The 16,108-nt window shown below is 33.0% G+C and overlaps 1 protein-coding gene across 1 annotated transcript in view; it reads right to left on the bottom strand.

Annotated features, from left to right (window-relative positions):
* LOC129220128 (calcium-binding mitochondrial carrier protein SCaMC-2-like) overlaps positions 1 to 16,108 on the bottom strand; it is a 67,868-nt gene that overhangs the window by 14,875 nt on the left and 36,885 nt on the right. Inside the window, exons 2-3 of the mRNA XM_054854472.1 lie at positions 5,831 to 5,942; positions 2,257 to 2,344 (exon numbers count right to left, since the gene is read on the bottom strand). Of these exons, the coding sequence (XP_054710447.1) occupies positions 2,257 to 2,344; positions 5,831 to 5,942 (200 nt within the window). The remainder of the gene's footprint in view (positions 1 to 2,256; positions 2,345 to 5,830; positions 5,943 to 16,108) is intronic.

Consider the following 16,108-nt stretch of genomic DNA (forward strand, 5'->3'; position numbering starts at 1 on the left):
GGGGGGGGAACGGTTTATCACGATTTCCGGAAAAACTAAGAGTCCTATCGAAAAAAAATAAATTACAATGTTGTTAGTAATAAAAAGATCTACAACTTTTGTATTTGCACTTTTTTTCTATAACCTCAAAACATATGCGAAAAATTCAAAAAATCGACTTTTTGGTTTTTAATTTTTATTTCCCACAAAAAAAAATTTTTTTTCACTAAATTTAATGAAAAGTTACCTTATTATGTCCCAAATACACTGTAATTTTTTGGATTTAAAATATTTATTTTTTCTCCTTATTTTGATTCAGTAGTAAAAAAGCATCAGAATTTTCAATCAAAAAATCTCACGTCAAAATATCTGATTTTTTAAAAAAATCGGAGCAAGTTTTTTTCGTTGAAATCTCTACTTTTTGATAGTATAAAAAACAATATACAATACTATAGAAAATTTTCGCAAAAAATGAAGAAAATCAAAAAACTCGAATTTGAAAACAAAAATCATCACTATGTAAAATTTTAAGCTATTTATTAAATTAACAGCAAACCAATAATTAACAGCAAACACAATTGGAAAACTGATTATTTTTCATAATATTTAAGGTAACACAGTTCGAAATTGCGGAAATTTCTCATTTATCCCATCCTACAGTGTAGCTTGCTATTCGTAACTCCAAAAAACTATAGGGGGCACTGCAGTCACCGTCTAATGGTGGATGAGAAGGGTATAATACAAATGCATGCTGTAGCTTGATTTTTAATTATTTTAGTATATTTTTATTTTCAGTTTGTGTCAATGTAACATGGAAAATTTCATTTTTCGAGTAATTAAAGTGTACATTTTAATAAGGAGCTTAAAATTTTTACATAGATATGACTTTTTTTTTTTTTTTCAAATTTGAGTTTTTTGATTTTCTTCATTTTTTGCAAAAATTTTCTATAGTTTTGTATATTGTTTTTTATACCATCAAAAAGTAGAGATTCCAACGAAAAAAACTTGCTCCGATTTTTTTAAAAAATCAGATATTTTGACGTGAAATTTTTTGATTGAAAATTCTGATGCTTTTTTACTACTGAATCAAAATAAGGAGAAAAAATAAATATTTTAAATCCAAAAAATTACAGTGTATTTGGGACATAATAAGGTAACTTTTCATTAAACTTAGTGAAAAAAAAAATTTTTTTTGTGGGAGATAAAAATAAAAAACCAAAAAGTCGGTTTTTTTGAATTTTTCGCATATATTTTGAGGTTATAGAAAAAAAGTGAAAATACAAAATTGTAGATCTTTTTATTACTAACAACTTTGTAATTTATTTTTTTTCGACAGAACTCTTAGTTTTTCCGGAAATCGTGATAAACCGTTTTCCCCCCCTTAAACCCCCCTACACCCCCCTTCCCGAACTCAACTCGCCCGTAATTTATTTTTTCTGTTTATGTTATTAGATTTTCTTACCTTTCTAACTGGTTTTATCCTGTTCTAAATTTTTTCGACTTTTTACCATTTTCAAAGCTATTGGCACTGGCCTAAATTATTATCGGAGGATTATGTTAAATAGCCAAACATGAAGACGGGAAGATGACGAATCCATCGATACCTGGTTCGATGGTCAGTTCACTGTCGTTCGGGAGAAGAAGCTTGGACATAGATAGATAAGATAGATACTCAGATTTTATATGTATAGGATTTTTTTAAAATTATTATTTCATCTGTCTAGAGATTGAATATAGATATAGAGAAGAGCGAAAGCTCATAATACAGTAGCTAAAATAAAGTCTCTAGTTGAAACTGTCGAATTTCAATAAACCTTTTCCTAAAGTTCATAATGGTTACAATACCATAATTAAAAATAGCCGATTTGCACTACTTGTAAGAGTTGATTAAATATAGTGTTCCTGGAATAAATTAGTTAATGCTTGGAAAGACTTCATATTAACTCTTTAACTGCCTACTAAACTTGAAGATTATTATTTTTATTAAATTAAATCTGAGCACTCCATATTTATGAATTCATTAATGTTTACTCACATGCATACACTTCACTCTAAATGTACTTTTTTTTAAAGAAACCAATGAGTTTTTCTGTTAAATACACGAGACACTAATATGAAAAGCAATACTAGACTTACTGTTTTAGTAGAATAAATTTAAATGTAATTCACAAAAAAAAAAAAAAAAATCTTTATCAATACATCTTATTAAATAATAAAAAGACTTCTAGTTGAGAGATTTTCATGTCACTCATATCATGCAATAAAATGCCTACATACCTTTTCAGCAACGTGTAAGCTTCTTGTTTATCCATTTTCACAGAAAACCGTGCAAAGGCACTCACAATTTCATCAGCATCAATTAAACCTTTAGGAAAATAGTACATGCTTTGTAAAAAATCTTAAACAATCATCAAAAAATTACCCATAAAAATTTTAAAAAAAAAAAGATAATTATTGTAGGGTAAAATTAGACTGATTTGGAAAAAAAAAAAAGAACTGATGTGTGCATCAAATGACTTCCTTTTACGCCAATTTAATGATAATAGCGCCTGGGAGTAAGCAAGAAAACACTAAATTTTTCACCGCTAGTTTCTTGCAAACCAAAGCAAAAAAAATTTTTAGATTTATTTCCTCATTATTGGCAATTTTTATGTGATTCAGTGGTTAACTCTTTAACTATCACCAACATTGGCCAAATTAAAACCAGATTGAAAAATTAAAAAAAAAAATCTGCCAGATTTTTCCCAAGTTGCCGACAAAACTTGGCAGCCAAAAGCTTCACGATATATCGCCAAGTGTTTCACAACTTATAACACCGCTTGAGTTAGCATTGAAATTAACAATGATTTCCCCCCGAAAAGGTGTAAAAGACACCTTTAGAAACACTCAAATGCAACCAAAAGGGGAGGTGCACAACTAGACCCCACTAGGAGTCTATGTACCAAATTTCAAATTTCTAGGACGTACTGTTTTTGAGTTATGCGAGATACACACGCACATACATACATACACACATACATACGGATGTCACAAGAAAACTCATAATTAACTCGGGGATCGTCAAAATGGCTATTTTGGGTGTCTGTACGTTCCTGGGCATATATCCACGTGTGGTCAGGTCGAAAAGAAAACTCAACATTCATTATAGAAATTAAGGCCGATTTTTGAGTGTAATTTCTTCACGAATACAATACTTCCTTTTTAGTAAAAGGAAGTAAAAAAGAAGAAGTTCATGGGAAATCGTCAAAAACATTGGTAACTGCCTATCACACACATGGAATGCTTTTAAAGTAGATTCAACTTTCACACCATTCAGTTTCATTTTTAAAGTATTCTAAAGTTGGTGAGCATTATTTCACTATGTTTCTATCTTCTATGTGGTGTGCATTGTGCAATAACCTTATTTCGTTGGAAAAGTGAAGTGCTCATTAAAATTCAAAAATTCTACATTATTCTTGTGACAACTTTCATTAAAAAAATAATGAATAGGACTTTGCAACCTCTGAAAATAGGTTTCAATTTTTTTTTTCAAAAAAATTAATACATAAATAATTAAAGCAATAATTAAACTGGTTTTTAGACGAAATATTTTCAGTTTATAGGAAAGCCTCCAAAGCAATGAGGAGCAAATACAGATAAAATTTCCCTTTTCAAGAAAACAATTAAACTCTTTATAGTAAATAAAAGTAAGGTATCAAAGAAATTCTGGAAGGAAGTCTGTTGCGGGCCTGCTTCCAGGAAACCACATAGCACCTACAGCATTGAAATTTTGTAAAAAATTACTTGGAGCCCCAGGGGTGTGCACCTGGGGTTTTATTTTTTTTAAATTCAAATTTCATTTTTTGTAATAAATTTTTTAAGCTCAAATTTCGCCTAAATTACCCATTATAGACTATTAAAGGGGTGAAAAATTCCTTGTACATATTAATATTATATTTCTTTGGAAAGGTGTGGAGCTATTTTTTTAGGCTTAGCTGAAATGTAGGCATTGCTTTCTTCATTAAATCTATCAGTAAAAAGTGAAGGAATTGTTCTACAGTTTTCTTCTACTGGAAAGAGCGGCTTTTTTTACTTTAGATATATCCCGACCTATGGTCGAAAAACTAAGCTTCTATTTCCAAAGGAAAAAAGTTACAAGCCATTAAAAATAAAGATTGAATAATATCATTTCTATCAAAATTATTGATGTTTTATTTGGCGTTGCCATAGTTACGTCTTTTCGATTCGCATGTTTCTCCTTTCTTAATAACAAACTTTAAGGGTTTCAATTTTAACGGAAAATCTTAGGCTCAACTCAATTCAAGCCCCGAGCTAAAGAGCAAAATATATTACTAAAGACCACGAATACGACTTTTCAAATGTACAAAACTGCGGTTTTACAATGCTCAGGACCCTCTCAGCCCTTACGACTCTGCAAGTTGGTACAAGTTATTTTGAAATCCGGGGAAGAGGTGCTTTTTGATTCAAAAGGAGCTCATAATGCGTTTTTAATCTGTTTCTTTCTAATTGACAATTTAAATCTTTGCGAATCAAATAAGATTGTGAAGCAATCTTCTGGGGTTGGTGAGCGTTAACGAGCAGGGGAAAGAGCTCCCTAGTTAAAACTAAATTTTAAAAAAAACATAATTTATTGCACATTTTATGTTGTTTTCAATAGTTTGCATTGAGATAACCAATAAACATCCAATTCTGTTTTCTGAAAATTAGGAAATAAATAGCTTTGTCTACTTCTATCTTACGAATGACCATGGCGAATCTGCGAAAAATTTAAGATAAAAAATAGATTTTTGAATTTGTTACATAATAAAAATTATAAATAAGTAATAGCCCTTAAAAATACTTTTGCACATTAGGGTCTAAACCAATAAGGATAAATTAATATTCTGAAGAATAAATTTTGCATTTTTCAAGAAAATAATTAAGGCTTATCCGGAAAAAAAAAAAAAGAAGCTCATATTGAGTTATTTTCAATAGTTGGCATCCAATTCTGTTTTTGGAAACTTGGGCACATAGTCTTGTGTACTTCCATCTCAGGAATAACAAAATATGGCTACTACATTAAAAATTGAGGTACACATTTTTGAATTTGTAGCATGAAAACAATTTAAAAATAAAAAATCCTCATGAAACCACAATTTAGTTGAAAAGTTTTTAGCACATTTGCGTCCAAAGGAATAACAATATAGTTAAGTTTCAAACATTTATTTTTCATTTTTCAAGAATTTTTTTTTTTTAATCACCCCCCCCCCCCCCCCCCCCGCCCTCAAAAAAAAAAAAAAAAAAAAAAAAATTGAAGTTAAATAAAACCGCAATTATGCTTTAAAGAACTAAGGCACTTAAGTATCTTGTCTACTTCCATCTTGTGACTGACCAAATCTGGCGGCCATGTTTTACAAGTAGCTGAAATGCTGTCGCCTTTCCAATCAAAAAACGATGATGTTCATGCTTCCAAAGCAATAAACTGTTGTCTCCTTTGTTGAGTTTGTGCATAATTCCTGCCTTTATGGATAAGGGAATTTCTTTTTTTCCTTCTGAAATCGAAAAGTGTATTGTGGAGCTCGAAAAGACATTTTCAAAAAAAAAAAAGGATTTAAACGTGAAAGTCCGTCGAATTTCGAAAATTTAACAAAGTTAATACTTATTTTGAACCCCTTCAGACCTTTATTCACTTCCGACAAAAGAAATTAAAAACGGTTCAAATAGATCCATACTTTCTAAAATGTTTAAATATGTCTTATTCAAAAATGGAAAATATTCACGATTCCAATACTTTTTCCACATTTTGGTTACAAAAGAAAATAAAAAAATGTATGAACTCTTAAATTTTGTTTTTTTAGCGATTAAAACCCACCATCACTGTTTTCATCCATGTATTTGAACAGGGCCATCAGGTGATGTTCAGATTCCTGGATGAAGTGGAAAAAATCGTCGAAATTAAGTGAGCCCTTTTTCTCCACGTGACTCTGAAAAAATCAAAATAAAAGAAATCTCATTAAAAGAACAATATTAATAATAATAAATCAAAAGACAAAAAAAAGCACGTTCATTCAGTGTGAAAATGAACTGTTTGCTAAGTTGTTATACAAACTAGAGCAATTTGTACGCTCATTTTCGTTGATCATTTTGAAACAGCATTAAGAGCAAATCTTAACTAAAAAATATAATCCAATACATACTAATAATGTAAGTACCGACCAATACATACTAATAACTAGTTCACCTAATCAACACGTTTGTCCAGGGCTTAACTTTTTCCATACGCCTATTTCAATATTCTAACATCAACTAAATGTCCCTCTGAATTGGGCTGGATTATGGGCAGGGCCCTACTAATCAAAAGCCCCCCCCCCCTCACCCAAGGCCAAGAACTATTTGGAGACCCTCTATTCTATCACTTTAAGTCAACGCAAAATAATGTTTTAACTTTTTCCCAGTATCGGCACTACCCTAGCAGGGTCCTTGTATTACAGCACCGAAGGACCTGTGCAATAGCGGTTTGCTCATGCTTAGCACTACCACTGCTTTTTTATATTCATTTTACAGCTTAATATTTGTATAGCTCAATAAAATAACAAAGAGGATATTGCAACCCGCACTCCCTTCCCACACAAACACCCAAAAGAAAAAATAGGTCATTTACCAAGCAATTTCTTTTTCAGTCTAGCTTCATTTGTCAGTATATTTACGGGGGAGGGGGGGACTAGTAACTGCATAATTTTGCATGAAATTCAAAAAAGAAAAATAAAAAATTCTTACTCATATAGAACAGTCTAAATGAGAGAAGTAGTATAAAAACTTTTTTTTTCATTTCAATTAATCAATCATTGATTTTTTTTATTAGTCTTAAAAATACATAAATTTTTAATGCTGTGTATAAGATTTTCAAAAACATGGCGCCTCTTAGGAAGATGGGGCCCATTCCAAAGCCTAGTTGGCCTGTGCGATAATCAGCACCCTGGCTATGCGCTGCACTGTGCAGCACATAAAAAGAAAACTATTTGTTAACAGTAAAAAGATATCAAGTTCATTTTTTCAAACTGTCCAACTGAAAATACACAGTTTTTGAAATATTCTGCAGCCTAAGCCAACTGAGGGAGAAATGAACGGATGGGTTAAAATCGAAGTTGGTAAACGGGAAAATAGGCTCGTTGGTCTGGACAAACTTTAATTAATTGAACAATTAAGATACTTTAGCCATTTCATTAAAAAAAAAAATGTTTGGGCTGCTGACCCCACTCATAACAAATGCACGTTGAAAAGCTTACTCAGGAGTGGTGTGGAGAAGGAGGGGGAAAATAAAAATATTCTTGCTTCATCTATGAGATCAAATTAGAAAAGAAAAAAAATATTAAAGATTAAAGAAAATATCCTAAGAGTTCAGATTTTTTACGCCTTTTTAATATATATATATATATATGCCCTTTGATAATTTTAAGAAGTAGCACGGGTTGGAAAAAAAAAAGTAAATAACGCTAAAAATCGGAAGTAATTTGTCCCTCACATGCAGGCGATAAAAAAAAAAAAAAAGATGTATAAATTCCAAGAAGATCAAATAACCGATACAAAGTTCGATTAAAATACTAAACCATGCCTTTTATAGTAACTCTATTTAGCAAATGATAAAAGCTGCTCAAATGTTTACAACTCAAAAGCTTAAAAGGAATGTCAATGGTCGTGACCTTCGTCAAAGAATGTCATTTTTTTACACGATGAAAAGCACAATATAAATGCAAAAAAGAACATTCTATTTATAGAAGTTAGAGTCGAAGAGCAAGTATTCACTATCAAAATGGTACACTATGTTTCATTCTATTCTTGTTGGTTAGTTTTGAATAAATGATATTGGCAGGGGTGCCCCCCAAGAGCAAGGGCGCACCCCCCAATACCACGAGGACCCCCTTCAAAAAAAAAAAAAAAAACCCTTAAAACACCCTGCCCCCTAAAATTTTCAATGGCACAGTCTGCGCCATGATCCCCCCAACCCCCATGTGGGCATCCCTGATATTGGGAAGAGGCTCAGTGAAGGGGGGGGGGGAATCCTCATTGGGGGTAGGATTTCAAACCATAGTTGTGTTGTTACACTGAAATCAGAAAAAAAAAAAAAACCTTCTTTCGACACGGCTAATCGTAGCATCGCAAATATTATTCCTCAAAGGTGGTATTGTGGGTACGTCATAACTTTCTTCATACGTCATAAAACTTCAAAAGACATCATTTAAGAAAGAAAAAAATCACCGCTGTAAGCGGAAAATAAACAAATCATGTTTTTGGTGTTATGTAAAATACTACTTTAAAACCGGGTTTTTGATTCAATTTCATCAGTCAAACGCGAATGTTTTGCACGGGTCAGCTAATAAGAATATGTTTAGGCACGTCTCTAGTGCGGTGAAGTGTGAAAATCTGTGACAGAGAAGGAAGGGGGGCAAAAATGTTGAAATAAGATCACATCATTTATGGACAGCCCCTTATCAGATATTTCTAGTAAAAGGCATAAAAGCTGTTGAACATATTTGTCAACAGCTGGAGGATGCCATCTACGTATGACCGACATCTTCGATTTCTTCAACTGTTTAATCTCGGCAATGATAATTTAAAGTGTTTATGCGCCGTTAAAATCACAATACAACAGACACAAAAGGAAGGTAAATATTTGTTTGAGCTTCGCAATGGAAAGTACCCTTAATGAAGACTTTCACCACAAATCAAAGTACGGATTTTTTACTGACTTCAGCTTTCAAAGTTCGAAACTTTAATCTCAAAGGCAAAAAAGAGAAAAAAAACCATACAAGTAGTTCTACAATTGTTTGTTGAATAAAATTATGCTTATATTTTTAGGAAAAAAAGCTGTTTTCAGCATCAAGATCTTTATTATTACTTTATTTTTAAGCTTTGTTTTAAATAATAGCATTAAAATTAATGAATTTTTTCATGACGTTCAACCATAAAATTGAGAATGAGACAGTAGCAAGTTTGTCGGTTTATTTACGAACAACAGATTTAACTCTCGATTCGTAGCAGAACAATAAGATGCATCCGCTACTTTATCGAAAAATAAACTACAGCTCTGATGCTAGTTAAAATTTGTCGTACGGGAGGGGGGGGGGGAATTAAATAAATACTTTGTAAAAAAAAATCTTAATTTCCTTTAAAATTGAAAATGATACAAAAACAAATTACATACAACTGTTCGTCTTTTTCTGAACAGCTTTTACTTTTTTTTATTTCCAGCATCTATTAATGCTTAAGAGAGGGGAAATTGTGACAGTTTGTGATAAGAGGGGGATAGGGTAGAAAGTAGAGTGACATCACGCATTTTTTTTACAACAATATAACTTTGAAAAACAGCGTGAGAGATACAAAGGAGGGAGGGGTAAGGTGAATTGTGACCAAGGGGGAAGCAGGATCAAATTTGTTAAAACGAGCAGATGTGTGCATCACATGACTCCCTTTTACTCCAATTTTAATGTCATTTCCCCATTATTGGCAATTTTAATGTGATTCAATTGTTTACTCTCTAAATATCACCAACAGTAGTCAAATTGAAACCAAATTTAAAATAAATATTAAAAAGAAAATCACCAAATTTGTCGCCAAGTTGGCGACTAAAAGACTGGCGATATATTGCCAAATGTCCGACAAATTATAACACCACTTGAGTTTACATCAAAATTAACAATGGTCCCCCCCCCCCCCAAAAAAAAGGGACAAAAGACCCCCTTAGGAACATCCGAATGCAACCAAAAGGGAAGGTGCACAACTAGGCCCCACTAGGAGTCTACGTACCGAATTTCAACTTTCTAGGACAGACCGTTTTTGAGCTATGCGAGAGATACATACACACATACATATGTACGTCACGAGAAAATTCGTTGTAATTAACTCGGTGTTCGTCAAAATGGATATTTCGGGTGTCTGTAGGTTCCTAGGCATATATCCACGTTTGGTGAGGTCGAAAAAAAAATTCAATATTCATTCGGGGGGGGGGGGAAGAAAAAAAGCACATTAAGGCCGATTTTTAAGTGAAAATTTTTTCGCGAATACAATACTTCCTTTTTTTGTAAAAGGAAGTAAAAAGTGTGACATCATGTATATGTAAAGCTCCAAAATTGCCATACCTCAGTCATTCATTTATATTTAAGCCTTAATTTCAATATGCTGTTCCCCTCGTCTATCATGGCATCTGAGCGGATGAAAATGCTTTCCTTGCCATATCCACAGATGGTTTCAAGAACCAAATTAGATTTAGATTAAGTTCCAAGATTTTTTTCTTTCTTTTACTTTTCGTTTCCTCTAGATTTTTTTTTTCTTTTGTTCTCTGGAGTGCAGTGGCGGATCCAAGGGGTGGGGTAAGGGGGCTATAGCCCCCCTTTTAAGGTCAGAACTTACACTAGATAAAATCGAAATTTCAGAGACTTTTAATATACTGCAATACATTTGTGAATTTAAATATGTATTACATTTAAATGTAACTACTACATAATGTGGCAGATTAATAAAAAGGGGGGGGGGGGGGGTGCTAGGAGATTGTAGCTCCTTCCATTCTCCCATTTGGTCAGAACTTATTACAATGTGATCTGCAATGGAATGGCAAGGCTTGGAGGAAATAATTTCGTTCTTTAATCGTTTTTTTTAATTTGAAAGTTATAACTTTCAAACTAAACCAGCCATATATATTTAACTTCGTCCCAAAGTTAAGAGGGTTATAGCCCCCCCCCCCCCTCCCTCCATGAGGTCAGAAATAACTCTGAAAAAAACCGAAATTTCAAAGATTTCAAATACTTCAATACTTTTCCGAATTTAAATGTATATTATATTTAAATAAATATATACACTGTGGCGTATCAATGGGGAGTTGGAGGGGAGGGAGGGCTGAAAGAACTCTAGCTCCTTCTCCTATTCGGTCAAAACGTGCAACAGATTATAATGTGATTTGCAATAGCATGGGATGGCTTGGAGGAAATAGCTTCGTCCCGATGCTATCAAGGTTTTTTAATCTGAAGTTATCAGTTTCAAATTCAGTTATATATTTTACTTCGTTCTCATGCTAACGGGGTTATAGCCCCCCCCCCCCCAATGAGGTCAGAACTTGCATTGGATAAAACCGAATTTTCGGAGATTTTAAATACTGCAATAATTCTACAGAAAGAGCTTAAAACTGGTTTTAAGCCTATAATTAAGGAAAATTTTGTTGAGTTAGCCCCCGCTTCCCCTAATGTCATTAAAGATTACTTAAAATTGCATATTTAGTACACTATTTTCGAATGTTTCTGAAGAAAATTTTCTAGCTTTTTTTTCCCCAATTTACATAACATTCACCCCTTTTTACTTCCTTTTACAAAAAAAGGAAGTATTGTATTCGCGAAAAAATTTTCACCCAAAAATCGGCCTTAATTTCCATTTTGCTCATCCCCAAATGAATGTTCAGTTTTTTTTTTCAACTCGACCACACGTGGATATGTGCCTAGGGACGTACAGACACCCGAAATATCCATCTTCATGATCCCCGAGTTAATTACAACGAGTTTTCTCGTGACGTGTGTATGTACGTTAGGGTGGATCGAAAAAAAACGAAATTTTGAATCTTAATTTGGAATACTTGCCAAAAGCTGTGCATGTGTAAGTACAACACACATGTAAAATATTATCAAGTTTAAACAACTCTTTGAAGGTCCTACCACGGCTTAAATTTCTCCAAAAATAGAAAAAAAGGTCAATTTTCCAAAATTTTTATGAAAATACTAGTGTTTAAAAGTTTTGTTATAATACGGTTAAAATGCTTCCTTTGAACACTCTTTTCATGTATCTTCACAATTATTTACAGTCTTTGTACCATTAAGTTCGCACATAAGCCGTTAAGTTTCGCAAAATTAACCAAAAACTGACTTTCTTAAAGCTTTTTTGCACATTGCAATATATATTCTTTTAAAGAACAGTTTTCTTTTTTACAACACCTGTACAGAATGTAGTTTTAAACGGAAGTGAAATTAAACTTTATTACATTAACAGCCCAGCATCCACTAAAAAGAGGTGGCTGCATTTCGAGTTCCATTCTACCTTTTCTATCTGCCGAGCCACGTGTATTAAGTATAAATGTATTATTCCTTTTACATTAGAAGTAAACTATCAAAATGATTTAGTTGTATTAACTAAAAAAATATATAGGGAAGTGCATTGGTTACAAAGAATGTATAGTTATTCACACACAGTCGCTCTGACATATAAGTATCAATATTTCACAAAATGAGGGACTTGAAAAGTATCAGTTAGTTAAAGCCACAGAAAATAGTCAGTTCGTCACATCCATTCATGAAATCTCTTTTTGATTCAAACGAAGACATGATACTTCGATATTTGATTTTTGCTCACATGAACCATCTCTTGCCGATTGACTAATCACAAAGAAGCTTCTGTCACCATTTTAGCACAGCGTTCCACCACCAAGTGTGACAGGGGAACTAAACGAACGCAAAATCGGCGTTGGTGTTTTCAATCTATTGTTGAAGACTTTCATTAGATATGCCAGCTAAAATAGAAGAGGGGTGGCAGTTATTGCACATTCTTGCCGGTTGATAACATCAGAGTAGTCTGATGCATTAAAGTTAATCCATGAATTATAGAATTCTCTTATTGGCATTCAAAATCTTCGCCAAGTCAGTTCTCTGACGTATCTCGTTCATCAGTAATCACTGTTAAGAGAATATTTTCCGGGTGGCAAAAATAGGCATTTCGTTGAATGACAGGGTCAATATTTTTTTCAGATTTTCACTTACGTAACGAGATGCTGTAGTAACACTGATGAGGAACAGCAAAGTTTTGTTTCAATTCCAGAAGAAGAAAAATTTACAACTCCCACCAACAGAGCCATCATCTTTTTTTGGTGTTGATGTCAATTCAAAAGTGGAACAAATAAGGCTTTCTCTGCCAACGTTATCAAGAGTGTGCTACCAGTACGGCATTTCTGACAGATGTGCTGCAGCAATTGCTTCAGAAGCATTACAAGATTTTGGTACTGCGTCAAATAATTATCGCTCTATAGTCGTTTACTGGAATAAAATTCGAAGACAGCGACGGAAGTGTCACAGGTGTCACACACGAAGTACGTGCTTCTCTTCAAAACCTGCAAACTAGAAGTGAAAGGGTTTGAAAAGTACATTTTTCGATAGCCGAGAAGACAAAACTATGACAAAAAAAGGGTTGGAGACATATACCATAGAAGAACCATAAGTGAGGAACCCATGGTTGAAAAATACAATTCTCTTTATTTGGGTCATGTGACGCCAACTTCTGAAACAGGAAAACATGTCGCGACAGCAATGTGATTTTTGAACTGAAAATTTATTTAAGCCTTAAGGATCTTTTAGCTTTTGGCTGTGATGGCACGGCCACGAATACCAGAAAAAAGAACGGTGCAATTGCGACCATAGAGAATAAAATTGGACATCCTGTCCCATGGTTGATCTGCGAACTGCATACGAGCAGCCTTTGCGTCACTTGTTCACATTACTTGATAGTGAAACTGCTGGTCCATGTGAATTTTCGCTGGACCAATAGGTAAATTGCTAGACAGGTGCAACAATTTACCACTGGTCCAGTTTGAAGCAATTACGCTCTTTGTCGTAGATGATGGGCTGTTAATATAATAAAGTATAACTTTCCATTTAAAACTGCATTCTGCAGTCATTGCAAAAAAAAATTTAACTTTGAAAGAAAAATATTGCAATATGCAAAAAGGCTTGAAAAAAGTCAGTTTTTGGAAATTTCACGAAATTTTACGAATTTGTGTGCGAACCTAATACTGCAAAGAATATAAATAATTTTGAAGATACATGAAAAGCGTGTTAAAAGGAAACATTTTAATGGTATTAGAACAAAAATTTTGAACTTTATTATTTTTATAAAAATTTTGGATAAATTGACATTTTTCACTATTTTTGGGGAAATTCAAGCCTTGGTAGGACCCTCAAGGAGTTGTTCAAACTTGATAATATTTTACATGTGTATTGTTCTTACACATGCACAGCTTTTGGTGGGTATTCCAAATTAAGATTCGAAATTTCATTTTTTTCGATCCACCCTAATGTACATGCGTATGTATGTCGCATAACTCTAGAACGGAATGTCCTAGAAAGTTGAAATTTGGTATGTAGACTGCTAGTGGGCTCTAGTTGTGCACCTTCCATTTTGGTAGCATTCGGATGCTTCAAAGGGGGTCTTTTGCCCCTTTTTGGGGGGGGGGAAATCATTGTTAATATCGATGTAAACTCAAGTGGTGTTATAATTTGTCAGACACTTGGCGATATATTGCCAGTCTGTTTGGTCGCCACGTTTTTTCGCCAACTTGGCGACACATTTAGTTATATCCTATCAAATTTAACGAGATAACGCATATTTAACGATGAGATTATATGCAATATTCTCATGAACATCTACGTTATCGACAGTCATTCATCGGAACATGTGTGCGTCAAATGGTCAAAACAACACAAACGAGTCACAATATCAAACCATGGCGGTATTGTAATATTTATTATGAAAATTGGAAAGTTGTTTCTGGGACCCAAAAAAAAGGACTTTTTTTTACATAAATATAGGATTTTTAAAATTTTTAAATAAAAATTTAGGAAATATACAGGGTTCATACTCTATTTGGATGAAAAAATTCCATGACTTTTCCAAGACCTTTTCATGACTTCATAAAAATTTTCATGACCTTGTTATACGAAGAGAATAGTACTATTTGCCAATTTTCTGCAATGGGTATTAGTAAAACTATTATGTGACTGCCACTACCTTATCAAAGCATTTATTTGTGACTGAAAAAACATCAGCGCGTGGTACAGAAACTAATAACTATTCTTATTTATCTTGTTAATATAAGTAAGCAATATAATAGATGCTTAAATTAATAAATATTTAACAAACAGAGCACAATAGTAATAAATGGGCAGAATATTAATAAATGGGACAAAGGTTGAATGAGTCATTGCAAAGTTTTTAAAATAAATTTACTTCATAAAAATATTGTCCTTTGGTGTCAACAGTGTATCTAATAATCTATGTAACTTGACAGTATTTTCGTTAATTGAAGTAAAGCCTCGTTTTTCAGTAAATTCTTTCTTTTTAACCGACTTCAAAAAGGAGGCGGTTATCAGTTCATACCGTATGTATGTTTTTTTTTTTTTGTTTGTCCACTCATAGCGTCTCACCTAGTGAACCGATTTTGATGATTCTTTTTTTAATGGATAGAGGATGGCTCAACTTAGGTCCCATTATTTTGTTTGACCATATTTGTCCTTTAGAAAAAAGTTATGGGCAAAAAACAGTAAATATCCCTATTAAATGATTAAAATGATATTGTAGCAAAGTTCGCACTTGTCATCCGTGGATAACGGTGGCTCAGTGGTAGAATTCCAGTCTCCCACACGAGCAACCTGGGTTCAAATCCCGACTAGGACAAAGTGAATTTCACTAAAATTTCGTTTCTACTGTTTTCCGTATTTTCTCGAATGTTCTATTAATTTCTGTATCTTTTCAAGTCTGGAAAGTTCCAGCACTTTTTCAAGTTGTATATAAGGAGATGTAACGTTCATTCGTTGTTCTGAATTAAGATCTCGAGTTGAGACTAACGAGTATTAGCTTCATTTGGCTTTCACATTGTCTTCGCTATCTTCATCTACGCGACAATATGAAACTCATTGTTATAAAAGTTTGGTGCCATATAACTGTAACATTAATAGTAATTGTAATGATAGTTTTGAATAAAGGCTTTTCTAAAGCAATACAGTGATATAGAGCCGCACTTCTTACTAGGTAACTTCTTACTTTTACTGAAATATCTACATTTACACTAAAAAGAATGAAATAAAAAAAATTTGAAAAAAAAAAAAAAATAGAACCGACTTCAAAATTGCTCTAAAAAGTGAAAAATAATTTTATTCTTTAAACACCATCGATAATACTTTTAAACATAATTTTTGAAGTTGGCGCAAAAACAAAAAGTAAAATCCATTGTAACCATGCTTCGTTCATATTTTTATCAAAAAATCATCCAAACTTAGGAACGAAACATTTATATCGTTACTCAAATATGCTGTCATCAATGCGTAATGCATGTGGTAGTGAAGAAACT

This window comes from Uloborus diversus, chromosome 4 (assembly GCF_026930045.1).
Source record: "Uloborus diversus isolate 005 chromosome 4, Udiv.v.3.1, whole genome shotgun sequence".
Lineage (NCBI taxonomy): Eukaryota > Metazoa > Arthropoda > Arachnida > Araneae > Uloboridae > Uloborus > Uloborus diversus.